Genomic DNA, 27,839 nt, shown 5'->3' with positions numbered 1-27,839 from the left:
CTGAGCGTCTGCTCACATCACACACACACACACACACTCTCTCACACACACACACACACACACACACACTCTCTCTCTCTCTCTCCTTCACACAAACACACGCTCCACGGCTCCGGCACTAAGCTTCTGCTCGCATCACACACCCTCACACACACACACACACACACACACACACACGCACACACACACTCACATGAGCTTCAGCTGTTGTATGTGGAAGCTACAAAACAGGTTCAATGCCTAATTTGTGCAGCATTTCTCTAACGCTGTGTGTAGTGTATGTTCATGTAGGCTTCTTGAAAATAAGTGTATTCAGCGGCTCCTCAAGTACAACATAATTAGTCTAGACATATTCAGGATCACACACCAACACTTGCAGAAGTCTGGCTCTATCTGAGGGGTGTTCACTCATTTTCTGACTCACTGACACTTTGATTGTTTTTTTCCTCACAATCTGTTTACGTGTCAACAGGTGCATTTATCTGATATCGGCTTTTCAGATCTTTATCACATCCTGAGCCTAAAGGCACAATCCATCACACAGATCCTCAGCTTCTGCTCTTAATCACGGGTTCTGTTTTAAATGGAAGGATATGAGATAATCACAAACACTCGGTACACAAGAGCCATTCAGCAGTGGCACGATCAGAGACCTCTTTATCATCATGATTTAAACAGAGACAAATGTTTGTGAGTGACAGCATTGAACACACTGTAGCTCTACTTCACTGATTACTGTGGCTCTGCTGACCACACGTTAAACTCTTCCTGAAGTGTGATAGTTATTGTCCTTCATTTAAACATCTTGAGCAACATCTCCCTCTTGTGGACAGTGTGAAGAGGGTCAAATAATAAGAGCTTTGTGCAAAAATACTGTATATTTAAAAAGACTGCAGCTGTTGCTATTTTTACCTTGGAAGAGATAGAAATTAAAAATATATTAAAGGATGTTTAAAGGGTTCAAGTGCATGTATAATGTCTTGACAGTTTGTGGGTAACAGTTTCCAAAAGTGGTCAAATCTCCTTGTTCCTCCGAGGAATGATGATCTTTCGATATGTGCGTCTCTCTGAGATGTTGCGTCGGACCTTCACGACGGGCGGAGGAGGCGTCTCTAACTCCAGAGACGGGCTGGAGTGCGATCTCTTCATCCCAGGGTCTTCCTTGTCCTCCTCGTCCATCACTCCTGTCCACAATCCCTCATCCAGCTCCATCAGCCGGTCTGCCACCGGTGCGTCCGACAGCGTCTGCCAGGCCTCCAGCACCCTTATGTACACCTCGTAACGAGACTTCTGTGAAACACACAACAACAGGTACAGACAAAGAACAGATGCACCTCGTATGTGTGTGTGTGTGTGTGTGTGTGTGTGTGTGTGCACGCACCTCGTACTGCAGGTACTCCTCTCTCTGCCGGAGCTCCTCCTGTTCTCTGGCTCTGCTCTTCCGGCTCTCGATCCCGAACTCCTCCTGGAGAACACACAGATCCTGCTGGAAACTCTGCAACATTGACCCGTGCGACTGGAGTTGCTTCTCCTGCTTGACACACACACACACACACACACACACACACACACGCTAAACGACTGTTCAACGAACCCGAAGACTCGAAACATGAACTAAACCAATTTGGTATCCGGTACCGACTGCATAGCTCAGTGTATGAGGATCACGGGACGAATGAACGACTCAGGGAGACTAACAGACTCCATAGCCTGAAGACGCAGATCAGTCAATCAATCTTTCTGTTTCTCAGAATTTGGCCTTTCCTTGCATTGTATTTTTTTTTCTAATTTTAAAGGGGGGGTTGATTCCGATTTCACTTTTTTCATTTTAAATAGTGTGTAATGTTGCTGTTGGTGCATGAACAGTCTCTGCAAAGTTGCAGCGCTGAAAGTTCAGTGTAAGCAGAGATATCGTCTTTTAAAAATCAGGAAGTATAATTGCCTACAAAAACGACTGGATTGGGACTACAGCTGGGTTATGGTACGTCACTAACCCACACATTTGCATCAACCCTCCCTCTGAATATGCAGGAAAGGGCATGGCCATATTTCTGCGGCTCGTCGAGTGTGTTGTTCACCCAGCTGTCAGGTCTTCTGTGTTCGGCTTCCCACGGACGCTGTACTTCCTCAACAATGGATACAATTTATGTTTGATTATGTTCCTGAAAATGACGATGGTAATCTATCTCTCTGTGCTGCACATTTACGGAAGACAGCTCCCAGAATCTCCACGAGTTCAACACCGGATTCAACAAGAAACTGTTACTAAAACGTGAAACAGTTCCAACTTTAAAACCAGAGGCAGCAGTTGTTGAACACAACCTGTAAGTAGGCTGAGACTTCATCATTTTAAATGTATTTGCATGTATAATTCCAGACGTAGCCTTGTGTTTTAGTTTTTTCAAATGCCAGCGCTGGCTTTATAGCCACTATAGGCTACTAGTAATGCTATTGTGTCTACGACAAACGCGTACAAACGTTATGGACCTGAATTTTGTATAAGTACTAATGTTTTAAACGTATTTTTCATGTATATACTTTATGACATTATTTTCGATTTGATCAAGAAAGTAAACTAATGCCAACGCTGTTTGTGTTTAACATTAGTTTCGCCCGTAAAGGTAATGGGCGTTAACCTTCCGCACAACGTGAGCGACAGTTTAGCCAATCACAACACACCGGCCCAAACTAACCAATCTGAGCCCACTGCCTGTTTCTGAGGGAGTGTTTTCATAGACTCAGGAAGTCGACCGCTCGTCCGAGGACAGAGGAGAACACGGCTGACAATAAACGTGAAGTTTATGAAAAATAAGCCACGAATACATGTTATATTGCACACCATAAACACAATCACAGTCAATCCCCCCTTTAAATGTGATTAACATTTGGTGTGTTTCAGGAATTTGGCTATTAACATTAAGTACATTCTGCAAAAAGAACGAAATGACTCGAAAAAAGATTTGTTAAATTTAAGGAATGAGATTAAAATGATCCAAACTTCCCACTACCCCCCCACCCCCTCCTCTATTGTTTAGACTGGTGACTCTATAGAGCAGTGGACATGAGAACTAACTTTATCGCCCTCTAGTGGTCGGGAGCATTTCCAATGTTGTTTTTAAACTTATGTTTGCTTTTTAAATTTCGTTGCGTTGTGCACTGCTGGGCCACCATACTATTGTGTTGGAGAAGTGAATCAACGGTTACCAGCGTGAGGTTGGACTGTGTCGCGGGTAAGATGGGCCGGCAGAACCTTTTCTGGGACCCGACTGCTGCAGGGAACGGTGGAGAGGAGTGAAGCGCCGACACCAGGTTTATCCGGCCGATCCACGAGTTCATCTGCTCCGTAGACCTGAAGGACACCCGATAATCACTCAGATCTGACTGTTAACGCTTCACACACTTACGCAGCCTCAAACACACACACACACACACACTCACGCGGCCTCGAAGAGGAAGACTCTCCAGTCGGCCGTCTGCAGGCGAAACACGTGCGGGCGTTTGGTGTAGTTCAGGGCTCGCTCGGCCAGAGCGTGATGAACACTGACCACCTCCTCCGAGCTCTGGCAGTCCTTCCCGTAATCATCCTGGACACACACACACACACTGATCAACAAGCTAGCTTTCATTGCTATTAGTATTGATGCTTTGGCAAGGTTGTATAAAAAGCAGACATGCCACTAAAGCACTGCAAAACATGACGACGTGTGTCATCTGTTTGTTTTGAGATATTCCGGCCGTCGTCGGTCCGGCGATTACCTTCTGCAGGTAAAGCACCATTCCCTTCAGCAAGGCGTAGAACGTCTTCCAGCTTCGCTTCCCCCACGGAGCTGCAAATCAGTTCAGTTAGTGTTAGCGAGTTTAATGTGCTGTAGGGCGGTCAAGGTGGTCAACTCATTGACTAGACAAAAACTGACTAGTTAGTTTGAGTTGTCTAGTGTTTCCAGCGGTGAAGTGTTGGACTTCTCGACGGACTGTCGGCGCTCGTGAACATGGCGCTCGAAAACTGTGTTTCTAAATACATCCACCGCCACTATAAGTTCATACTATCAAACAACATCATTTCTGTCTGGCTTCAGAGCAGTAATGCTTTTAGTATGCGTTTTTGTTTTCGAGGACTGAGAGTTTTGTGGAATAAAAGGATATAGTTAATTATTCTTTATATTTGTTGAATCTCGATCATTTAAGCTACCGAAGCATCAAGGGGGAAATTTAGTAGGACTGGCCTCCAATAGTCGACTAGAAGAGGTTTGGTCGACCAAAATGTTATTAGTTGGTTAGTCACAGAACCAAACTCCACAGGAAGAGCTAATGCGAGATGATGAGTCAGCATCGTCAACTTAATCTCTGCAGCTGAACACACAGAAAACCTTATCAATAAATTATTAATATGTTTTGACAGTCTCCCATTCATGAGCATTACTTTTGCTGGTGCCTGTGGCAAGCTTTAAAGCCCGGTACACACCAAGCCGACGGGCGGCCGTCTGGCAGATTTTGTGCATCGGCCAACTAAGTTTCCTCGGTGTGATGTGCACGGCTCCTCGTCGGCTTTGTTTCGCCCGATTCGACATGTTATTCAAAAATATTCTGCAGAAATAGACAGTTGGCTCATTAAACGCAGGCGCAGAACGCACATTATAGCTGACCGTCGGCTGCAGTTCTCTCGGTGTGTTCAAGTGCAGCTTTTTACCCCGACGAGCGCGGATGAGAGGCGACAACACAGTCATCAGCGCTAGTTCGTTGGCGTCGGCTTGGTGTGTTCAGGGCTGTAGAGTGTTTCCGCACTGATTAGGTATTATAAGGGCAATTAAAAGCTAAATATTATGATTTATGACTTATTAATATAAACGTGAAAATGTTTAAATAATCGCTTAAATGGACGACTACTAGTAAACTAGAAAAATATTTAGTCGAGGGCAGCTCCAGACACTAGGGACAGCCAATATCCAGTGATTACTGGATTGTCCCTAGCTATAATAATGATCAAACTATTCAAATCCACTCATATGGAAACACTGTTGTTGTAATTGTGGCCGCATCTGAAATGGGTCATACCATTGACATTCCCAGAGAAGTCACAGTAAATACATGTCCCCAAACAATGGAAAGAAATTCGCCTGAACGCAGTCTGGTGAACGTGGAACATATATGTTGCTTAGACCATAACTGTACATGAGACTTGTCTTTAACCACACTGTGACTCACTGCGTTTGCCATCGATGTCTGCATGTGCTTTACGCTTTAAAAAGCCTTTCTGGAACACCGTGGCCTTCCTATCGTGTGGGAGATCCTGGAAGGGGTTGCTCTTGGATCGCAGGTGCCCGTCCTGCTCCAGGTCCTGCTCGGGCATCAGGGATTTAGCCAGAACCTCGTCCTCTCTGGGAACAGAGACAAAGCCGATAAAGCAGCGGATCAGAAGTCAGATCAGCATTGCTGGTTGGGTTACTCACACGGCCCACTGAAGCGGATCGCTCTTGATGGAGCTGTAGAGACTCTGAAAGAGAAAGAAGAAACCGAATCACTACTGACCACCACAGCAATGAAGCTTATACTGCAACACGTGAAGATTTGGCAAACATACCTTCAGACAGTCCTTGCTGAAATTCTCGCCTCCATTCATGCCGTCCAGATTTGACACAAATTCAGCCATGGACATGGACTTCCCGACATTCTGACGACACAAGTAAAGGATTATTCTTACAAAGATCAAGTGACATCATAAATGCACTCCTCCTTCAAGCGTTTTTGGTCTAAACGAACCCTTTTACTTTGTTAGTAACACGTGAGACTCACCACTGCACACCTCTGCTTGCTTAGTTGGGGACACTTATTACTCCTAAAACTATTGATCTTTTGCATTTACAACATAATTTGAGAACTGAACTGAGCTGGACGATGACATCACGGTTTCCTCCAGAGCGGCTGTATCGATAAATGAACTAAGGGTACGTTTACGTGACAACGATGTATCCTTAAAACGTTAACGTTTTTCCCCAGTACAGATGAAAACATTATCAAAATGATTCCCGTTCAGATGGGTTAGCGAAAACGGCTAAAAACGCTGGATTATTCATGCCAGAAAGACTACGCGCATGCGCTCATACACATTCAAACGCGTATACCTAGAGACTAAAAAAGTTAAAGACATGTTCATTCTGCCACTGATTCATGTTTTTGAAGTTTACACAGAGATGATAACAGTATCGATTTCAAAAACTTGCACTTTGAAACTTATTTAAGTTTGTGTCCTCAAACGGCCAAAATGCATTAAAAGTTTTCTGTTTTCAGTTGAAAATGGTGTCGTGTAAGCGGCCCCTAAGTTAACTAATGATTTTTACAATGGAAATAAATCAATTAAAAACATATTTGAGCTGGGCAATGGCTTTGTTCTAGAGCTGCTGTACAGCCAAAACAATCTTGGTTGCATTATTTTCCTGTTATCACTGTAAAGCTGCTGTGAAACAGTCTACTGTAAAAAGCGCTATGAATGAAGGAGACGTGGCTCACCTGTCCGTGCAGGTCTGAGTTGAGCAGCATTACGGCACAGGTGAGCGTGAGCACGGATCCCCCTGAGGAGAATCCCTCAGGATTACAGTGCTGGAAACGGGAGGAGAAGCGCTCCAGGACTCTCTCGCGCTCCTGAGTCTCACCCGTCAGAACAACCACCTTCAGAAACGACCTAAGAATCAGGAAGAGCCCAAAAACACTTGAGCGAACTCTTGGCAGAGATGCATGTCCTCACTGGTCAGGTTTATTGGGAATGAGAAGCCTACCGCAGGGCTTGCTCCAGAGTCTGGTTGGTAAAGTCGAAGAACTTGAGGTACTCTTCCCCAACAGCACGACTGAACTCGTTGCTATCAAAAGAACAGGCAAATGAGAAGATTTGGGTCGAAACACAGTTTCATACATTTCATCAATGTCAGGTAAAGACTTACTCTTTGTCCAGATGCCTGACCACATCTGTGCGCTGAAACCCGTCCAGTCTGTAGAGCCGCTCAGCCAAGCGTCGAGCCTCGGCCCGGCTCCCCACCTCGGCACTGACGTTCATGCAGCGACCCACGGGGTTAGTATCCGGATCCTCCTCTGATGTCATACGCTGCTCTGATGTCATCTCCTCTTCCGCCGCATGTGTCTGGTCACTGGACTCTGATCCTGGCGTCTGCTGGCAGGGTTTCTGCTCATCTGGACACCGGACCTGCTCCGCTGGCTCTCTCGGCTCAGACTCTTGTGCTCCTGCTGGAAGTCCGTTTTCTGGCTCAACCTTTTGCTCTGAATTTACCAGCTGTTCTCTATTTTTGGCTCGGTCTAAGCCATGAATGTCATTACTCTGGCTCATCTCTGTCGCTGTAACGGATGTGCTCATCTTGTCTGGCTCTTGTGTCAGTGTTGATTCCTCGAGGTCCACCGAGCCGTTGGTGAGGTCCGACATCGGCTCAGGTGGATCAGTGATGGTGTTCTGTGACTGATCCGACTGGACCGCTGGAGGACTGGACTCTTCCTTCTCCACAACCTCAGGTTCTTCAATCGGATCCTGAATACCGGCTCTTGCATCTACTGATTCTCCATTGGCTTCGGTCTCAGTCCACTCTCCTGTATGCTCTTGACTGCCTGGATCTGTGCTTTCCTCATGGGTGAACAGGATTCTGGGAAGGACTAACATTCCGGGTTCCTCCTGTTCTTGCGACTGTGAGCTCGCTTGAGCTGGTCCAATCTCTGAGTCTTTTGTGTCCATAAGGATCTGAGCACCATCAGAAAGATCAAAATGCTCTTCAGTCACATCTGCTCTGGAATCTGATGGAAAAAACACCGATAAATACAGATTTCAGAAGAACACGTCAGTGTTCTCTGAGTATTGTGGCTTCTTTTTCTAAAAATACACAAAAGGCCCTCCAGAACAACAGCCAGTCCAAACTCTAGGAATGTGAAGGCTGATGGCAAACTGGTGTGCATGTGACCACACTTTAAAGGTTATGCAACGAGACACTTGAAGAGGAAGCCAAATCAACTGAGTTAGCAAACAGCTCAACATTCACAGCTGACAAACACATGGCCATTTCACAACTGTCACACAAATACAACCTCACCCATTGTAAAATATGATTTAAAGCACTTCTATTATCTAAATCACATCAGCTTTAAGCATTGAGACGTTACCTGTGATATGTGCAGAAGATGTGGAGGACTCTTCATGTGAAGCTGCCATCTGTGTTTGTGAATCTGAGTTCTGTGGATCACATGCCTGTCGGGGGAAAAGATCAGAACAGATTCACTTCACCCAAGCATTCAGCATCTTTGGTCAAATATGAACCAAACAATCTCTACTTTACGTTTTTCTAGGCTTAAATGGTGAGCTAAAAGAATTAACCTTTTCAAAAGCTGATCCTCTAAGGTACGAATACATTAAATCACATTCTAAAGTGCACACAAATATAAATATAGCAGGTCCCTGGTTACGAATTCGAGAACATGTCTACCAGAGAAACCACAAGGCCCTCCCGCTGCTCGGCACACACACCTGGGAAGAAGATAGTCTGTCGTCCTCTTCTGACTCGGCCTCAGCCGGCCAATCAAACACGCCGTCCTGATTTGGGATGTAATTGAGGTCTGTGGATGGCAGGTTCAAGGTCCAGTCATACGCCGGTCCGTCAGCGTAGTCCAGTTCAGGGTGGGGTCCAGGAGACGGGGGTTCTGTGGGAGTCTCGGGAGTTTCAGGAGCGTCCCACTGCACCGTGGCATGAGAGAGAGGAGCGACCGGGTACACGGTCGGAGAGAGATCGGACACATCCAGACCCACGAGGCTGTGATCGGACACATCCAGACCCACAGGCCTGTGATCGGACACATCCAGACCCACAGGCCTGTGATCGGACACATCTAGATCCACGAGCCTTTGATCGGACACATCCAGACCCAAAGGCCTGTGATCGGACACATCTAGATCCACGAGCCTTTGATCGGACACATCCAGATCCACGAGCCTGTGATCGGACACATCTAGATCCACGAGCCTTTGATCGGACTCATCCAGACCCACGAGCCTGTGATCGGACACATCCAGACCCACGAGCCTGTGATCGGACACATCCAGACCCACAGGCCTGTGATCGGACACATCCAGACCCACGAGCCTGTGATCGGACACATCCAGACCCACAGGCCTGTGATCGGACACATCCAGACCCACGAGCCTTTGATCGGACACATCCAGACCCACAGGCCTGTGATCGGACACATCTAGATCCACGAGCCTTTGATCGGACTCATCCAGACCCACGAGCCTGTGATCGGACACATCCAGACCCACGAGCCTGTGATCGGACACATCCAGACCCACAGGCCTGTGATCGGACACATCCAGACCCACGAGCCTGTGATCGGACACATCCAGACCCACGAGCCTGTGATCGGACACATCCAGAACCACGCTCTTCATAGAGATGCCCTCATCCTCCTGCTTCATTCTCTCGATGTACTGCTGGGCCTCCAGGTAAGGCTCAGATTCCTGATAGTCTAGTATATTCTCCATTGTCATCTCATTTAGATGGTCATGATGAGGAGTTCAGGAAGGGCTTGTGTTCAGTCTTTGTCCTCAGTGATGAACAGGGCGTCCATTTTGAGATCGACGTTTAGAAACACTGTTTCCTCCCACGCAGAACAAAATTGTCAACCAACAAGCTCCATGCAAGAGACTGAAAGAGATTTCAGAAAACAAATGACATCTATATCATCACGAGCATTCATTCCATACAACATGAGATCAAACATTTGAGATTTGAGAATGAAAACGCTCATTTCAGTCTATGGTGCATCCGTAGAGATTTCATTAGCCGTCCCAGCTAACAGGGAACGTTCTCAGAACTTTGGCTAACATTCCCTAGAGGTTTGGTTAATGTTTTAAATAAAACATTTGAATGCAATGTTTAAAGAATGTTTTAAGGATGTTTTCTCATTTCAAATAATGTTCCTATAAGGTTAAATGTAAACTAAGATATAACATTTTCACTGTAACATGTTAAGGATGTTTTGGGAATGTTGCTGAGATAACAGATTAAACAATGTTCTCAATAAAACATTAGCACAATATCTCATAATAACAGAGGAGGAACATTATCAAATCAACGTTCGCAAAATGTTTTGAGGATATTATTTAGGCCTGAGATGATGGAATGTTTTTATAAAACGTTCTTGTAATGTGACGTGTTAACAAAACTAGAACATTGTCACTGTAACATGTTAAGGATGTTTTGGGAATGTTGTTGAGATGACAGATATTAGAATGTTATCAATAAAACATTGGTACAATGTCCCATAAAAACAAAGGAGGAACATTATCAAATCAACGCTCGCAAAATGTTATGAGGATATCATTGAGGCCTGAGATGACTGAATGTTTTTTATAAAACATTCTTGTAATGCGACGTGTTAAGAAAACTAGAACGTTTTAAATTTAACATTTTGAGGATGTTGATGAGGTAAAGGTTTGTAGAATGATCTTTTATAAAATATTGAAACAATGTTCCATAATAACAGAGGAGGAACATTATCAGGTTAACGTTCGCAAAATGTTTTGAGGATATTATTAGTCCTGAGATGACGGAATGTTTTTTATAAAATGTTCTTGTAATGTGACGTGTTAACAAAACTAGAACATTTTTACTGTAACATGTTGAGGATGTTTTGGGAATGTTGTTGAGATAACAGACATTACAATGTTCTCAATAAAACATTGGTACAATGTCCCATAAAAACATAGGAATAACATTATCAAATCAACGTTCGCAAATGTTATGAGGATATCATTGAGGCCTGAGATGACTGAATGTTTTTTATAAAACGTTCTTGTAATGTGACGTGTTTAACAAAACTAGAACGTTTTAAATTTAACATTTTGAGGATGTTAATGAGGTACAGGTTTGTAGAATGATCTTTTATAAAACATTGAAACAATGTCCCATAATAACAGAGGAGGAACATAATCAAATTAACGTTCGCAAAATGTTTTGAGGATATTATTTAGTCCTGAGATGACGGAATGTTTTTTGTAAAATGTTCTTGTAATGTGACGTGTTAACAAAACTAAAACATTTTCACTGTAACATGTTGAGGATGTTTTGGGAATGTTGTTGAGATAACAGACATTACAATGTTCTCAATAAAACATTGGTACAATGTCCCATAAAAACATAGGAATAACATTATCAAATCAACGCTCGCAAAATGTTATGAGGATATCGTTGAGGCCTGAGTTGATGGAATGTTTTTTTATAAAACGTTCTTGTAATGTGACGTGATTAACAAAACTAGAATGTTTTAAATTTAACATTTTGAGGATGTTGATGAGGTAAAGGTTTGTAGAATGATCTTTTATAAAACATTGAAACAATGTCCCATAAAAACATAGGAATAACATTAACAAATCAACGTTCGTAAAATGTTTTGAGGATATTATTTAGTCCTGAGATGATGGAATGTTTTTTATAAAATGTTCTTGTAATGTGACGTGTTAACAAAACTAGAACATTTTCACTGTAACATGTTGAGGATGTTTTCGGAATGTTGTTGAGATGACAGATATTACAATGTTCTCAATAAAACATTGGTACAATGTCCCATAAAAACGGAGGAGGAACATTATCAAATCAATGTTCGCAAAATGTTATGAGGATATCATTGAGGCCTGAGTTGATGGAATGTTTTTTAATAAAATGTTTGTAATGTGACGTGTTTAAACATTAACACTGTAACATGTTAAGGATGTTTTGGGAATGTTGTTGAGATAACAGATATTACAACGTTCTCAATAAAACACTGAAACAATGTTCCATAATAACAGAGGAGGAACATTATCAAATCAACGTTCAAAAAATGTTTTGAGGATATCATTGAGGCCTGAGATGATGGAATGTTTTTATAAAACATTCTTGTAATGTGACGTGTTAACAAAACTAGAATGTTTTAAATGTAACATTTTGAGGATGTTGATGAGGTAAAAGTTTATAGAATGATCTTTCATAAAATATTGAATGTAGGCCTACCATAATAACAGAGGAAGAACATAATCAAATTAACATTCGCAAAATGTTTTGAGGATTATTTAGTCCTGAGATGATAAAATGTTTTTAATAAAACATTCCTTTAAATTGACTTTTTAACAAACATTTTGCATGATACATTTGGAGGATTTTTTGTCGAAATGTTGTTATCTTTTATAAATCATTGGCACAATAACAAAGGAGGAACATTATCAAAGCAACATTCATCAAATGTTTTGTGGATATTTACCTGAGATGACAAAATCTCATAATATATGTTAACAAAAGCTCATAAAATTGTAAGGATATTTTAAGGAAGCTGTTTAGGTAACATATTTTAGAATTATTTTAACCTATAGAATAATGGCATAATTTTCCATAATAAAAGAGGAACATTGTCAAAACAGCATACGTAAAGTGTTTTGAGGATATATTAGGCTACTCTGAACTGAACTGCTGCGACAAATGCGTTTACAAGAGATGAGAAGCTGATTGGAGGTCGCTGTAGATCAACGTTTAAAACCACCAATCACAGCGCGATGTTCCCATGACGTAAGAACATTTGAACTCGACAAACAGCGCAAATAAAGCAACGTTTCTGTTGAAGAACTCGGCGCAGAATGTCCGTTGTCTAAATTGGCGACACATTGGCCCAAAACAACAGAACTCCTGGTCAACGGAACTCTTTCACAACTGTAAGTTTTTGTGTGTATTTTTTCAGTTTACATAGCTTTCTCTTATCCTTGATGTCTTTCAGTATTAAGGCCATTGCACACTGAGTACGAAATATTCGTATACTCATTTTCGTGTTCGTCAGCCTAAAAATTCGTCACGCATAGACACCTTGCACACCGAGTCCGTTGCGTATTTCTTAAACCTTTGCGGGGAAAAAACGCAAAAATACCAAATGGATTCGTCAAGCAGTGACGATGATTTTTGCCCTCTCTCATATTGAAAAGAGAAGAAAGAGAAAATATTACGTCCATCCAATCCTGAAATTGCGCCGAGAGGAAGGAGAGTTCCTTATCAAGGAGTTGCGAATTTATCCTGAGCGATTCAAAATTTACCTCTGAATGTCAGTGGGACAGTTTGATGCTATCAGAACAGATAGGCTGTTATTGTGTATATTGTGCCCAAATAATACATTAGTTATCGAATAGGCTGCTCGATCACACCTTATTCGATCCTAAATTTCAGTCTGATTGAAAGGGGAGGTTTATTAATTTCATAATCCAATATAGAGAAGAGAACATAAACACTTGATCGAATTGAAAACCGAAACTGAAAGCACGGCGCATATGTGCAATGATTTGAGGACGAGCTCCTCCCGGCCCTGAATTGTCAAAAGACCTCTCAAAATGCTGGCTCTGGATGCGAAAAACGCAGAAAATCGAACCCGATCCGATTAATTTTATGACGGACGAAAGTTTCGGAGGCGGTGTGCAAGCGTGACTGACATAACGTGAGGTCGAATTTTTTTTTTAACGTGCGAAAATTCCGCATGCTAATTTCGGACTCGGTGTGCAATGGCCTTTAGACCTAACTTTCTACTTTCTTAGAATTGTATGACAGTCGCAATAAATCTGAGTGTATGCTACTTTTGAATAACAGCTAGATTTGTTTTAATGCAGACTCCAAACGGACTGTTTCAAGATGATTAACTTACCGATCACACAATAAAGTCTCCATTTACAACCAAGGTAGCCAACTATAATGCCGGTATTGTGTTCTATGCATACGAATACTGTATTTTTACTTAAAAGTGATCTTAATGTCTTTTGAAAGTAAAAGTTAATAATATTTCAGTAATTCATATAACGTTAGAGGTTAACGTTAATGAATTGGAAAGAGCGTTTCTCAAGGCTTCCTAGGTGTATATAACATTCTTCTTTCAGATGAATACTATCTGAGTTATATTTAAAAAAATGTCCTGACTCTTCTGACTTTTAGAATGGCAGTGAATGGCCGTCTATCAAGGCGCATCCATCCATGATAAAAGTAATCCACCACATGACTCTGGCGGGGTTATAAAGCCCTTTTAAAGCGAAGCATTTGTGTAAGAAAAATATCCATTTTTAAAACTTTATTGGATTAAGATATTGGATACATGGATTAAGTATGTTTTAAATTACAGAAACAAAAAAGATACTCATAATTTATCATATTTATACTTTCAATAAATTAGTCTTTACATAATTTCTGACTGCTAATTAGGCTGGCTAATTTTGAAAGTTTTCAATGTCAATATTGCTTGTGATCTTAATGTATGTGTATTCTTTATGTTTACACTTTTGCATGATCTTCTTTTTTAGGCTATGAGGAAAAACTCTACTGTGCACACAGAGAACAGAGCTCAATGCTGCTAACTGGGGGAGCAGCTGGACAACTAGAAGAGAGAATAGTAGAACACTACTATTAATACAGATTCCTGGATTATTTTTCTGCAAGAACCAAAACAAGCAAAGACTGATGATGAGTGCTCTGAGCAAACACTGGAGTCAAGACGCATGAGTGACTTTACTGAGTTCTTCATGTAATGTTGGGCATTTACTGTACGCAGAACTTCTAATAATTTATGTGGATGCCATTTATAAACCTGTTAGATTTTGATGTTTTAGTTTTGAGATTAATAAAATGTTATGCTTTAACAATGTTATAGCTAATCATTTTTGAGGGGTTTTAAGTGAACATTTTGGGAACAAAAATAAACTTCCGCTAAAAACTTTATAAGAAAGTTAGGGGATAATGTTTTAAAAATGTTATGATTAAACCTTTATAGAAGGTCATCACAAAACATTTTCAGAGTGTTCATAGAGAATGTTATGCCATCTTTTAAGAGAACATTCTGGGAACAAAAAGAAAACTACCCGCTGAAAATGATATAAGAACGTCGGGGAATAATTTTCTAACAATGTTAGCATTTAACATATTTAGAATGTTTTTAGAGAATGTTATTAGAACTTTTAAGAGAACATTCTGGGAACAAAAAGAGAACTACCCACTGAAAATGTTATAAAAACATTAGGGAATAATGTTCTAACAATGTTAGCAATAAACATATTTAAAATATTTTTAGACAATGTTATTAGAACTTTTAAGAGAACATTTTAGGAACCAAAAGAAAACTACCCGCTGAAAATGTTATAAAAACATTAGGGAATAATGTTCTAACAATGTTAGCAATAAACATATTTTAAAATGTTTTTAGACAATGTTATTAGAACTTTTAAGAGAACATTCTGGGAACAAAAAGAAAACTACCCGCTGAAAATGTTATAAGAACGTCAGGAAATAATGTTCTAACAATGTTAGCATTTAACATATTTAGAATGTTTTTAGAGAATGTTATTAGAACTTTTAAGAGAACATTTTAGGAACCAAAAGAAAACTACCCGCTGAAAACATTATTAGAACACTGCATGGTAATGTTCTCAGAACATTTTTAGAACAAAAAAATCCTAGCTGGGGTCATATCCGTGCCGCTCTGACGCCACAAAACCACCACAACCTACAGCCGTGTGTTTGAGGACGCTGAATCGCTCATTTCTGCTATTTTAATGGGAGGTCTGCAGACCAGCTGCTTGAGTTCAGCATTTACACAAAAGAAAACATAAACGGCACATTGCAATGAACATCTGTAAGATGTAGGACAGGTTTATTTCCTTATAATGAATTTTTCATCATTTATGTCTAAACGAAAGGACCAGAGTAAATGTTTGCAGAATTGGAAATAGTCTGTGAAAACCAACCACAGAAATGAGCAATGAATTCACTTTACATGTCATTCATGAAATCCCCCATAAGCCGCATGTCTGGTTTGCATGTTCGCTTTGCCCTCACGAGCAGCACACGATCAATGAGGTGATTTATAATATCTGAAGTGATGATGGTTTCAGAGAAGTGTAGAGAATGAAGCTCACCTTAGCCGTGTCCTTCAGTAAAGCCCACCGAACTCTTCTACGAGACGCACAGGGCGGATGTGCTCTGCTGTGAGTTTGCTCAAGAAGCACTGAGACACATTTACACTTCCTGACCACAAACAACTTCCACTGACAGAGAGAGAGAGAGAGAGAGAGAGAGAAAACAGAGAGAGTGTGTTTATGTGTGTGTGTGTGTGTGTGTGTTTAGTGTGAGATTAAGGCAGACACTTTTAAACGGAAAACACTCAACTGTTTTCTTGCAGTTCAGAATGACTATAATCATCATGTTGATCATGAGCACTCGAACCCTGACAGATTGATGAAACACGGACTGACCCTGATAGAGAGAGATCAGCGCATCACTTCCTGCTGCTCCTCACATCACCTCACACTTCCTGTGCGGTAGATCAAGAACATATGACAATGCCAGATTATCATGTTTCTTCCAATGACATAAACTGAGTTGTTATTACACAGTTTAATCTTCATATCTGATCATCTGTGAAGGCCAGACTGTTTAAACAACAACACTTAAAACACTATATTCACAAGTTAGAAACGCACAGTTAGTTAGATAAGTCGAGTCACCTTCATTTATTTAGAGCTTTTACAAGCACAGAGTTTTACAGCAGTTTTACAGAGATAACAGGAGATTACAGTAACAGAGAGTGTTTAGGCTTGACAGCAGATCTAGAATAAAGTTATTGTCCAGATAAAGTTAGTTTTGATTTGACTTCCGTTATAAAGATCATTAGTTATTAGCTTAGCGGCCGCTAGCACGACACCGCTCTAACAGAACATCCTTAATGCGATCCGGCCGCAGAGTGTGTCTATTTAAATAGGAAAAATAGGAAAAGGATCTCCCGCCTGCAGTCGAGTTAGATATTCTCGGTATTATCAACGGGCCGAGTTTCAAGATCACAATAGACGTGAAGGACTATAATGCGTTAAGAGCTCGCTCAAGTACTGGAGATAAACCATTCAGTGCTTTATAAGTAATCAGCAATATTTTAAAATGTATACGATGTTTAATAGGCAGTGAAGGGTTGACAGAACCGGGCTAATATGGTCAATCTTCCTGGTTCTGGTCAGATCTGGAGCGGCTGCGTTTTGGACGAGCTGGAGTTTGTTTATTAAACGTTCAGGACAAACACCCCGTAGAGCATTACAGTCATCTAGCCTTGAGCTCATGAACACATCAACTAACTGTCCCGCATTCGTCAGTGAGAGCATATGGAGTAAATTAGAGATATTGTTAAGATGGAAGAATTCGGTTTTATAAATAGACACGTGACTTTCAAATGAGAGATTGGTATCAAAGAGCACACACACACACACACACACACACACACACACACACACACACTCACACACAGGTTCCTAACCGACGACGAGGACTTGACAGAGCAGTCATTAGACAGTGTTAGACAGTATTCTGGGTTATTACATGAGGATGTTTTTTAGCCAATAATTAGAATCTTTTTTTTTTTTTCCAGAATTTAGTCGTAGGAAATTACTAGTCATGCAGTTTTCTATTTCAGCTCTGCCTTCTGTTAATTTTGTGAATTGGTAACTTTCATCAGGGCGTGAAGAAATATAGAGCTGAGTATCATCAGCATAACAGTGAAAACTAATGACACACTTCCTAATGATATCTCAGTCCCAAGGGTAGTGTGTACAGAGAGAGAGAGAGAGTGTGTGTGTGTGTGTGTGTGTGTGTGTGTGTGTGTGTGTGTGTGTGTGTGTGTGTGTGTGTGTGTGTGTGTGTGTGTGTGTAACATGTACAGAGTGAACAGCAGCGGTCCTAGTACTGAGCCTTGTGGTACGCCATACTGAACTTGTGATGGATAAGACATCTCTTCATTTACTGCTACACACTGGTAATGGTCAGATGAGTGATTTACATCATGCTAACGCAGTTCCACAAACGCCAACATGACGTTTGAGTCTATTTAAAAGAACGTTGTGGTCAATAGTATCAAATGCAGAACTAAGATCGAGTAACACTAATAGAGAGATACAACTACGATCGGATGAACAGAGCAAATCATATGTGACTGATGAGAGCTGTCTCGGTACTGGTACGGTCTAAATCCGGACTGGAAATCCTCCATTTCTTTCTTAAAAGGAACAAAGTTGTGAGGATACTGCTTTTTCTGGTGAAAAGGCAGATTCGAGATCGGCCTGTAATTGATTCATTCTGGAGGATCAAGTTGCGTTTTTTTTTTTAACAAACGGTTTAATCATAGCCAGCTTAAAAGTTTTTAGTACGTATCCTAGCGACAAAGATGAATTACTGATATTGAGAATTTTTTCTCAATGCACTCCCTGACGCGATTCTGTAATAGACGGTTGCAGAGTAGGCTAAAGAAGACAAAGATCTTGTAAGTAAAGAAGTTTATAGAGTCATTACTGCTGTGCTGCTTGCGGGTTGGAGATTTATTTCTCGTTAATTTAAGTCAAGTCACATTTATTTATATAGCGCTTTTCACAATACAAATTGTATCAAAGCAGCTTCACAGTGATAACATGAAAGTAGTACAACACAGATCAATAATATTGCTAAATATTAAATAACCCCAACTGAGCAAGCCAAAAGCAAGGCGACCAGTTCTCCTCTGGCTTACATTTATATTGTTTGTAGGCTATATAAATATTAAATATAAATATTGTTTCTATATAAAACGGCTCTATAACATATCGCTGGCGTTGAGTCATCTCTTCACAGGCATTGGGGCATCCGAAATCCCCGTGAGAGGCTGGACACAAAACTGGACCTGACGAACGCCATTTTTCTCAGGACAAGCGTCCCGAGATAACAGCATAGGTTAGGAAAGGCAGATGGGAAATAATTAGCATAGCATGATGTTCATAATGATTTCCATTATACGGGAGTCGGTGTTAGAAACCACTATCTCACAAACTCTCCGTAACCCAACCCGTGCCGACCCGTTTGACTAAAAGGCTGTCGAGCCCCCAATAAGGTATTTATTGTATAAGAGATAATAAGTACAATAAGGTATTTATTGTAACAATTTAGTCATTGGTACAATAAATACCTTATTTTCTTCTAATAGTGTTGAAACATAAGCAGATCTAGCAGCTTTTCTGTGTGCGATCGCGCTCTCCTTTCATGAGATTCGAAATACCTCTAGTTTAGTTTTCTCCAGCTACGCTCCATGTTTCTGGCTGTCCTCTTAAGGGCCTGAGTGTGTGTGTGTGTGTGTGTGTGTGTGTGTGTGTGTGTGTGTGTAATGGAGGTCACAGCACCCGGAAAAGAGTTTCACTGCTTTTTACTGTCAGTACACCATAATTATACCAATGAACTAAATGCATTTATTTCCATTCAAATGGAAACCTATGGAAAAGGATTGGACTTAAACGATTATTTATGCTGTGGCTTCCTCTAGTGGGCAACATTAATATCACAGCTTAAACCCTTAATTATAAGACAGTCCTTATGAATCCAGTAAAACATGTTCGGACCATGGAACATTTATGTGATGTGGTGGGGAAAAAATAGTACAACTACAGTACAGTATAAATTGCACGAAATATAAGTGTAATATAAGGTCGGATGTAATAGTTTAATATACAGTATGGCAGTTTAATTCTATTGCATATTATTATTATTATTATTAGCCTTAATATATAATTGAGTAGGATATTAACTATGAGTATGATATAAAATATAATAACTGAATAAAATACAAGAATACAAGACACTTGTGAAGTTTGAGGTCCATCGGACTAACGGTTCGAGAGATATGAGATTAACAGACAGAAAGGCAGACAGACAGACGTTCCTGCAATTTATAGATAGATGAGTGGGTTCAATCTTCTGATCACTGCACTGATGACTGATGCTGCGTTCATGTGCTATGCAATTATGGTAAAAACCAAAAGCCGACGTGGAAAATGTAGCCTACATGAACACCCCCCTCATGTGGTATTTCCACTGGGCAACTCGTAGAATATTTTGATGGACGAGTTGACGAGATGAGATAACCTTTGAACTTTTCAAAATGGCAAGAGTTGTGAATGGTAATATATACTATTATACTATTCTATATATACTATATATACTATTCATGATCTAGAAAATATACAGCATATTATTTACCTTTTGAGTTTTGATAAATCATTTTCTTGCTGTTGCAGATGACTTAAGCAATCCAAAATAGTTTTAGCTAAATAACAGGTCTGGATCTCCATCTTTTTACCACATTACGACAACAAAAGCACTTGAACTCAACACACTGGTAAATTCCTATACTATTTTCCATAGCACGTGAACGCAGCATCACTTTCCATTTACATTAGTTCATGTAAATTATAATATAGGCCTAAGCTCAGTCTGTGCTTAAACTTTATAAGAATCAAGCAAACATTAAATTATCGCTTATAATGTCTTATTTTTCATAACTAAATAGCCATTAATAGTTTGACTTTGGTGGCCAACTGGCTGTCAAAATAGTAAGCCAACTTTTCTTCACTCCAGAGTTACGGCAAGTTGCCCGGACAAATATGGCGGCGCCGTATGGCTCCAACGCATACATCCAACGGCGGTGAGTTCGGGTGTAGTTCTCTTCCAGTCCTGAGGGGGCAGGAGTGACTTTGGTGGCGCTCGCGGCGGTTCTCCGGTCACTGCAGCAGCTGCTCAGTGTGTTTGTTGAAATGGCGAAGTTTGGCGATTTAAAAGCTTTTCTTGAATCTTCATTAAATGAAATCTTTCGAGTGACTGTCAGTGACATCCTGGATTCAGTGGAACAAACTGTCAGCGAATATCAGCATAAGATTCAGAGAATTGAGTGCGAAAATGATGATCTGAGAAAACGACTTTGTGCAAAAGAGAAAAGGACGAATCATATCAAAACAGGTGCGTGAAACTCGAAAGATGATATCCGATGAAATATTATATATAAACTGCAGTGTTGTTTGGCTTATGAGTAAAATGATTATGCTGTTTATTAAAACCGTGTAGCTACTTGTATTCCTTCAATGATTATTTTCATAAACGCATCTGATGTAAATAATAACATACGTCAAGAGAGTGAAATGTTAATTTCTAAAAGCAAATTAATTTAGTCAAACATTATAAAGTTGAAATTAGCTTTCCGAGGTCTGTCAGTCGCTATGGGAACAGTCGGTGTGTCTGGCGCGTGAAGTCTTATAATGTTGTGTTTTGAACTTCCGCTTTTGCAGTACCTGTATATATTTCTGTGGGATCACTGTCGAGGAGTAATTAGCTTGTGAAGTGAATTTAGTTATTTTAAAGTTAACGAAAGTTATTATGAGCATCGTGCTTCACCGTTCATTCATAAATAGATAAGATCGTAGTGAAAATACAAACCGGAAAACAAAAGACAACGAGCACCTGAAAAGGGGCGGGGCTACAGAAGGTCTATTCCATCACGTCAAGTCAGTCTGTTGCATGGTTACAACATTAAACCAGGAATGCCGTCACTTCTGAGAAATATCCTGGTTGGTATCCGATTGGACTTGAATCTTAATGAGCAATTTCAAGACGCTGACGTTAAAGTCCATCTTGTCTCAATCTGAAACAGAGATTGGTTGGTGACCATCGGTCTGAGGCGGGGTACTTCCACATCGTCAAGTAGGTTTGCTTTTGGAACAAAGATTACCAGTACGGCATTCTCCCGTCCGCACTGGCTCTGGCCCGTTTGGGGATCCAGTGTGTCCGAATTTTTGAATTGCCTGGACTATTGGCTGATATTAGCTCAATCCCAGGGTTCAGCAGGAGCTCATTGAGGTTTCATCCTCAATCAATTAGGACCATGCATTCATAGCTCATAAGAGTGTTGCTACCAAGTTAGCATACAACTTTGTAGGCATAGTCTCCAGAAAGCATTCAGTCATTCAGTGCTATCCAGTTCGGAACGGGACATGTAGTCCATGTAGGTGTGCCGCAGACTGATGGGTCTTATGGCAGCAGCATCCCCTGTGGTTCTGTTGGGCTGCTCCACTTGAGACCATTTCAGTGGTGGATCAAGATCTGAGCGATCTCGCCTCACTACCACCCTCTGCATGTGATTAAGCGCAGAGCTAAAGGGCGTTTTGGCGTCGGACAATGATCACGACACACCTCTCTCCGGCTGGGAGGCAGTCTATCGGCGCTGCCCGACCTTTGGAGTTGAAAAGAGGCATCGTGGCTGCCACATAAACTGTTTGGAGATGCTGGCAGTGTTTCTGGCACTAAGAAGGTTCTTGCCCTATTTAAGGGGTTTTCAAACACTGGTCAGGATGGTCAACATGACTTCATCTTCATCATCGGTTCAGCTAAGCGGTAGTGGATTTTTTGCTTTGAGCATGTCTACGCATTGCCCGCTCTGGTTCTCCCTGTCGCCTCTGGTACCCCTTTTCCAGCAGCACGAACCGGGTGCTAGTTCAGAGCCGGAGCCGGTTCGACTGACAAGTCTTCTACGAACCATTGTGCCTTTCCACAGAGCCAGGTCTTACGTCACTGCATACATCTCATGTTTCCCAGCAATGCTAGTGTGGTAGAGCCAAACACAAACACACGTTCACATGTCACCTTGATGTCGTTCACAAGTTTCTGTTCGTCTTGTTTGCCACGGTAACCCCGGTTGGTCCGAATACTATTATTTTGTGTTTCGAAGCTTCGGTAGTCATCGACACCAAGTATTAGAAGCTACGGAGGGAAATAAAAAATATTTATTAATTATAATTAAAGCTACACTGTGTGATTTTTACCCCCATCTAGCGGTGTAAAGATATATGACCATCCAGTGAATATTAGTTTCTGTTCCTCTCAATTCCGATTTCGTTTTAACTCCTACGGTGGCCAATGTAGTCCAAGATTAACATGGCTTCCAGTTCGACCTCGTCCATGAGTGTTAAGTGAAACATAAACGCGAAAGGCGAAGCTTGAATTAACGGGTATGTCCCTCTTTGGCTAATGTACTTTCAAGATGGAGGGTCAACATGGCGACCTCTTACCCGTATGTATTTTCAATGGCATATTATACACTCACGAGAATACTTTATTACTCGAACGAAGTAAAGATACATTAATGAGCACAGATATTTTTGAAAGAACTAAGTGTTTTTAGCTAAGAATAAACTAAAAGAGTTACACAGTGTAGCTTTAAGAATTGCATGTTTAAGTAAAAGTTAGGCTACCTGTCCTAGAGTGTTATTTTCTTCTTTACCACAATAAAGAATGCGAACCAAATGAAGAAACATTTATAAAATGTTAAGGAAAAGAAAAGAGATTCCATGTCCAGTGGAATAACTAATGAAATAAATTCGCTGATAATCGAGAGACCAGATCGCAAACCAGAATACAAAGCTTAAATTTATGGGCTCACGCACAACTGTCATTCGTCATGTTTCCAAATGTTTCCATGGCTGCGATGTAACATTTAAATGCTAACCTATTGTTTTGTTTTGTAAACAAAGCTTTGTGCTTCACTCGTGTCATAATATTAATGTAAAACAGTTAAACAGCATTCATATACAAAAAAAAATTTTTTTCCTATGAAAATAGAATAATAGAAACAAAATGTATTAGCCTTTTTACTCGTTATTTAGGGGTGTGCCGGTAAACTTGACAAAACGCACCACCGCGACTGAGTAGCACCGGCGTTTATTTTTGTGGACCACCACCGGTGCTACTCCATCGCGGTGGTGCATTTTGTCAAGTTTACCGGCACACCCCTAAATAACGAGTGAAAAGGCTAATTTTGTTTCTATTATTCTATTTTCATTCCATTTTCCAGAATGTTAAAGCAGCGCAGCTTAAAGAGCAACATGCAGGTTGAACAACCCTATATAGCATAGTGTATGTTGATGATAAAACAACTAGATTTTCTGAACTGGAGTAATATATATTTAGCCATCAACAATATTTTGAGAAAAATTGTGGTAAAATAACTCCTGTGTCTATAAAGCACTAACCGGAAGTGACGATCGGCCAGGGAGTCTGTTCAAGTTGAAGCTCAGGTTACAATGGATGCGAACGACGAAAACCGAGTTCTCCGATGTTGACGAATATGCCTATGATGGCCCACGGGCCTATAATTATGAGCCTCCGAGGCGAGGTAGATGCCAGGGGCAGATTGGGGGAGGAATAATGGGCAGAGGAGAGAAGCAACGTTAGAGTTGTGGTGTCAAGAAAACCAGTGGCGAATAGGGCAAGTGACTTGGTGAGTTCATAGCACCGTGGCTAACGCTGGTTCATCTACTGTATGGCTTGTACCTTGGTGTTTTGTAATAAATCTGCTTTAGCAAATATACGTTCGACTTTTGTCCTTGATTAAACATCCATTTAGATTGTCTTAATTTAAGACAGCAGCGTTTTGTCTTCTCATATTCTACGCTGACAGTGATTATGCAGTCCATTCAAGCTGGTTAGCACTATCTACACTGACTAATGATCATGCCATTACAACAAAAAAAACAATGACAATACCTGAGCTACAGTAACAACAGTCTAATGCCACTTTTCCACTGCATGGCACGGCTCGCTCGGTACGGTTCGGCTCGCTCGGTACGGTTCGGCTCGCTCGGTACGGTTCGGCTCGTTCGGCTCGCTCGGTACGGTTCGGCTCGCTCGGTACGGTTCGGCTCGCTCGGTACGGTTCGGCTCGGTACGGTTCGGCTTGGTACGGTTCGGCTCGTTTGGTACGGTTCGGCTCGCTCGGTACGGTTCGGCTCGCTCGGTTCGGCTCGTTCGGCTTGCTCGGTACGGTTCGGCTCGTTTGGTACGGTTCGGCTCGTTTGGTACGGTTCGGCTCGCTCGGTTCGGCTCGTTCGGCTTGCTCGGTACGGTTCGGCTCGTTTGGTACGGTTCGGCTCGTTTGGTACGGTTCGGCTCTCTCGGTTCGGCTCGCTCGGTACGGTTCGGCTCGCTCTGTACGGTTCGGCTCGCTCGGTACGGTTCGGTACGGTTCGGCTCGTTTGGTACGGTTCGGCTCTCTTGGTTCGGCTCGCTCGGTACGGTTCGGCTCGTTCGGCTCGCTCGGTATGGTTTGGCTCGCTCGGTACGGTACGGCTCGCTCGGTACGGTATTTCAATTTTATACGGTAAAATTGAAAATTGAATACCAACCCATCGAACGAATATTCGGGTCCAGTCCTACTGTTTCTTGTGGCCCCATTCGGGCCTGCTCATATGGTTCTCCGATCTGGTCAGTCTGTCCTCAGGCCCCTCCTGCTGATTTTGCACCCCTGTCCTAATTTATGGAAATATGAATGACCCCTGAATGGAGAATGTTCATGTATTTTTAACTTTAGAGGCCCCCTTTACGAGGCGAGGCGCCTGTATACTTTTTGCCTGTTGGTCAAGCAGCGCGGCCTGGACCAGTTCATCGCCCTGTAGGGTCAGTACTGTAGTTAATGCAGTCATCTTCTGCGGGGCAGCCCCTACCACTTTTAGACGTATGTGGCAGCTATATCTGTTGAGTATTGCCCATGGGAGTGATGGACAATGAGACACTGCGAAACCAGCCGTTCCCATACCTTTCGATGAGTGCTTCCTTTGTCGTAGAAATCTGATGAAATGGCGTGTATCACACTGATATGAAACATAAGTGACGTTCCCCTAGCGGCGGTGTTCCGTATTCAGGGAACCAAGGTTACGTAACTGCGAGTTTATCATTTAGAGTTAAATATTTGGCCATGGTTTTATATAAACTTAAACTGCAACAGTTTAACTCGTTGGAGATTAGCATGTTTTTGTTTGTTCCTTGTGATTATTTTGTAAGCCAGTAACAAGATGTTTTTTGTGTGTTTGTTTTGCAGAAGATGAAGATTGTGTTTTTCAGCTTGACTTTTTAAGGAAGGATTTCAGCGAAGATGTGTTTTCATCTGTTCACATGAGTGAATATACTGACCAAACTAAGATCGCTGGAGATTCACTGAGCAGTCGAATGAAATCACAAGCGCCAGATGTGAAATCACCGCAGATAAACAAGAATTGTGCGACAGCAGCAATTCTGTGTGTGAAGGTCGACCCAGAGACGGAGGACGGATGTGCTGTTGACCTCTCCAACCCTCACACTTCTCCTGAACACACCGGTCAAGAGATCAAGATGGAGAATACAGAGGAGAACTGTGATCGCAGGCATATATTCACTCGTCCATTAGAGCCGGAGCTCAGCGACTGCAATGTGAAGGTGACGGTGGTGTCCGACACACACCTGTATCCTGATGGTCCGGAGTCGTCAGAGCCGGAGCTCAGCCTCATCTCTGATGAAGAGTCTAATCCAGACGGACTGTCTGACGAGGGATTTTCGGGATCGTTTCACGTGACGGAGTCTCTGCCGGTCCCTAAGCCGGATCTCTGCTGCGCTCAGTGTAACCGGAGCTTCAAGCACGAGGCGTCACTCCACATCCACCTGAGATCCCACACCGCAGAAAAGACACACACCTGCGCTCAGTGTGGGAAGGGCTTTGACCGCGCTGACCTCCTGAAGAACCACCAGCGCACACACACCGGAGAGAGGCCGTTCGCCTGTGAGCTGTGTGGGAAGAGCTACGGGCACCAGGGTCAGCTGACCATCCACCGGCGGGTCCACACGGGCGAGCGGCCCTACGCCTGTCCTCACTGCGGTAAACGCTTCAGCGAACACAACCAGCTGAAGGTGCACCTGCGCACACACACCGGCGAGAGGCCGTTCCCCTGCTCCGCTTGCGGCAAACGCTTCGCCAACGCCGGGAACCTGCGCAGCCACCAGCGCACACACACAGGGGAGAAGCCGTACGCCTGCGAGCTGTGCGGGAAGCGGTTCAGCGGGACCGGAGACCTGAAGACTCACACCCGGATCCACACCGGAGAGAAGCCGTACCGCTGCCAGCTGTGCAGCAAGAGCTTCAGCCAGGCCGGACACTTGACCATCCACCGGCGCATGCACACGGGCGAGAGGCCGTACCCCTGCGGAGACTGTGGGAAGAGCTTCACTGTGGCCAGCAGCCTGAAGCTGCACCAGCTCGTGCACACCGGCGAGAAGCGGCACGCCTGCGGTCACTGCGGGAGGAGCTTCAGCCGCGCCGGACACCTGAAGCGACACCAGCTGACCCACAACAGAGAGAACCAGCACACCTGATCCACACCGTGGAGCGGCACACCTGGGGTCACTGCAGGAAGGACTTGACACCTGAAGCGACACCAGCTGACCCACAACAGAGAAAACCAGCACACCTGATCCACACTGAGGAGCGGCACACCTGCGGTCACTGCAGGAAGGACTTGACACCTGAAGCGACATGCGTTCGTACACACCAAACAATATCTACAGAGCAACCACTTGTCCCTGAAGAAGCACCAGAAGCTGCACACGCTGGCTGAGAGCGACAGAGCCCCTAATTAAGGGACTGAGCCGCGGAGTAACTGGATCGAGCCGCAGAGAAACGGGTCCGAGTCGTGGAGTAACTGGATCGAGCCTCGGAGTAACGGGATCAAGCCGCGGAGTAACGGGATCAAGCCGCGGAGTAACTGGATCAAGCCTCGGAGTAACTGGATCGAGCCTCGGAGTAACTGGATCGAGCCTCGGAGTAACTGGATCAAGCCGCGGAGTAACTGGATTGAGCCTCGGAGTAACTGGATCAAGCCGCGGAGTAACTGGATTGAGCCTCGGAGTAACTGGATCAAGCCGCGGAGTAACTGGATCGAGCCTCGGAGTAACTGGATCGAGCCTCGAGCCTCGGAGTAACTGGATCGAGCCTCGGAGTAACGGGATCGAGCCGCGGAGTAACTGGATCGAGCCTCGGAGTAACTGGATCGAGCCTCGGAGTAACTGGATCGAGCCTCGGAGTAACTGGATTGAGCCTCGGAGTAACTGGATCGAGCCTCGGAGTAACTGGATCGAGCCTCGGAGTAACTGGATCGAGCCTCGGAGTAACTGGAT

The 27,839-nt window shown here is 42.7% G+C and overlaps 2 protein-coding genes and 1 long non-coding RNA gene across 4 annotated transcripts; 2 read left to right on the top strand and 1 right to left on the bottom strand.

Annotated features, from left to right (window-relative positions):
* Positions 1 to 618: 618 nt before the first annotated feature.
* Positions 619 to 16,082, bottom strand: LOC120472164 (uncharacterized). Of its 2 annotated transcripts, none has more exons than XM_039662235.2 (14): positions 15,950 to 16,082; positions 8,513 to 9,686; positions 8,152 to 8,236; positions 6,933 to 7,788; positions 6,771 to 6,851; positions 6,505 to 6,676; positions 5,579 to 5,668; positions 5,448 to 5,491; positions 5,203 to 5,375; positions 3,757 to 3,827; positions 3,439 to 3,584; positions 3,205 to 3,349; positions 1,382 to 1,534; positions 619 to 1,290 (listed from the first exon to the last, which is right to left on the bottom strand). In XM_039662235.2, the coding sequence occupies exons 2-14, from the start codon at positions 9,527 to 9,529 to the stop codon at positions 1,015 to 1,017; spliced, it is 3,309 nt and encodes a 1,102-aa protein (XP_039518169.2). In that variant the 5' UTR covers positions 9,530 to 9,686; positions 15,950 to 16,082; the 3' UTR covers positions 619 to 1,014. The 2 variants fall into 2 exon arrangements, with proteins under 2 accessions (XP_039518169.2, XP_039518170.2); XM_039662236.2 differs by having other exon boundaries at positions 1,382 to 1,531.
* LOC120492238 (uncharacterized) lies at positions 12,162 to 15,019 on the top strand. Its single transcript, XR_016168204.1, has 3 exons — positions 12,162 to 12,724; positions 13,661 to 14,085; positions 14,342 to 15,019. It is a non-coding gene; the product is annotated as an uncharacterized LOC120492238 (long non-coding RNA).
* Positions 16,083 to 20,556: 4,474 nt separating the features above from the next.
* Positions 20,557 to 27,202, top strand: LOC120472318 (uncharacterized). Its single transcript, XM_039662463.2, has 2 exons — positions 20,557 to 20,828; positions 25,735 to 27,202. The coding sequence occupies exons 1-2, from the start codon at positions 20,627 to 20,629 to the stop codon at positions 27,036 to 27,038; spliced, it is 1,506 nt and encodes a 501-aa protein (XP_039518397.2). The 5' UTR covers positions 20,557 to 20,626; the 3' UTR covers positions 27,039 to 27,202.
* The last annotated feature ends 637 nt before the right edge of the window (positions 27,203 to 27,839 follow it).

This window comes from Pimephales promelas, chromosome 4 (genome assembly GCF_988280905.1).
Source record: "Pimephales promelas chromosome 4, fPimPro1.hap1.1, whole genome shotgun sequence".
In the NCBI taxonomy this organism is placed as follows: domain Eukaryota; kingdom Metazoa; phylum Chordata; class Actinopteri; order Cypriniformes; family Leuciscidae; genus Pimephales; species Pimephales promelas.
This window is presented reverse-complemented; position numbering and strand designations above follow the sequence as displayed.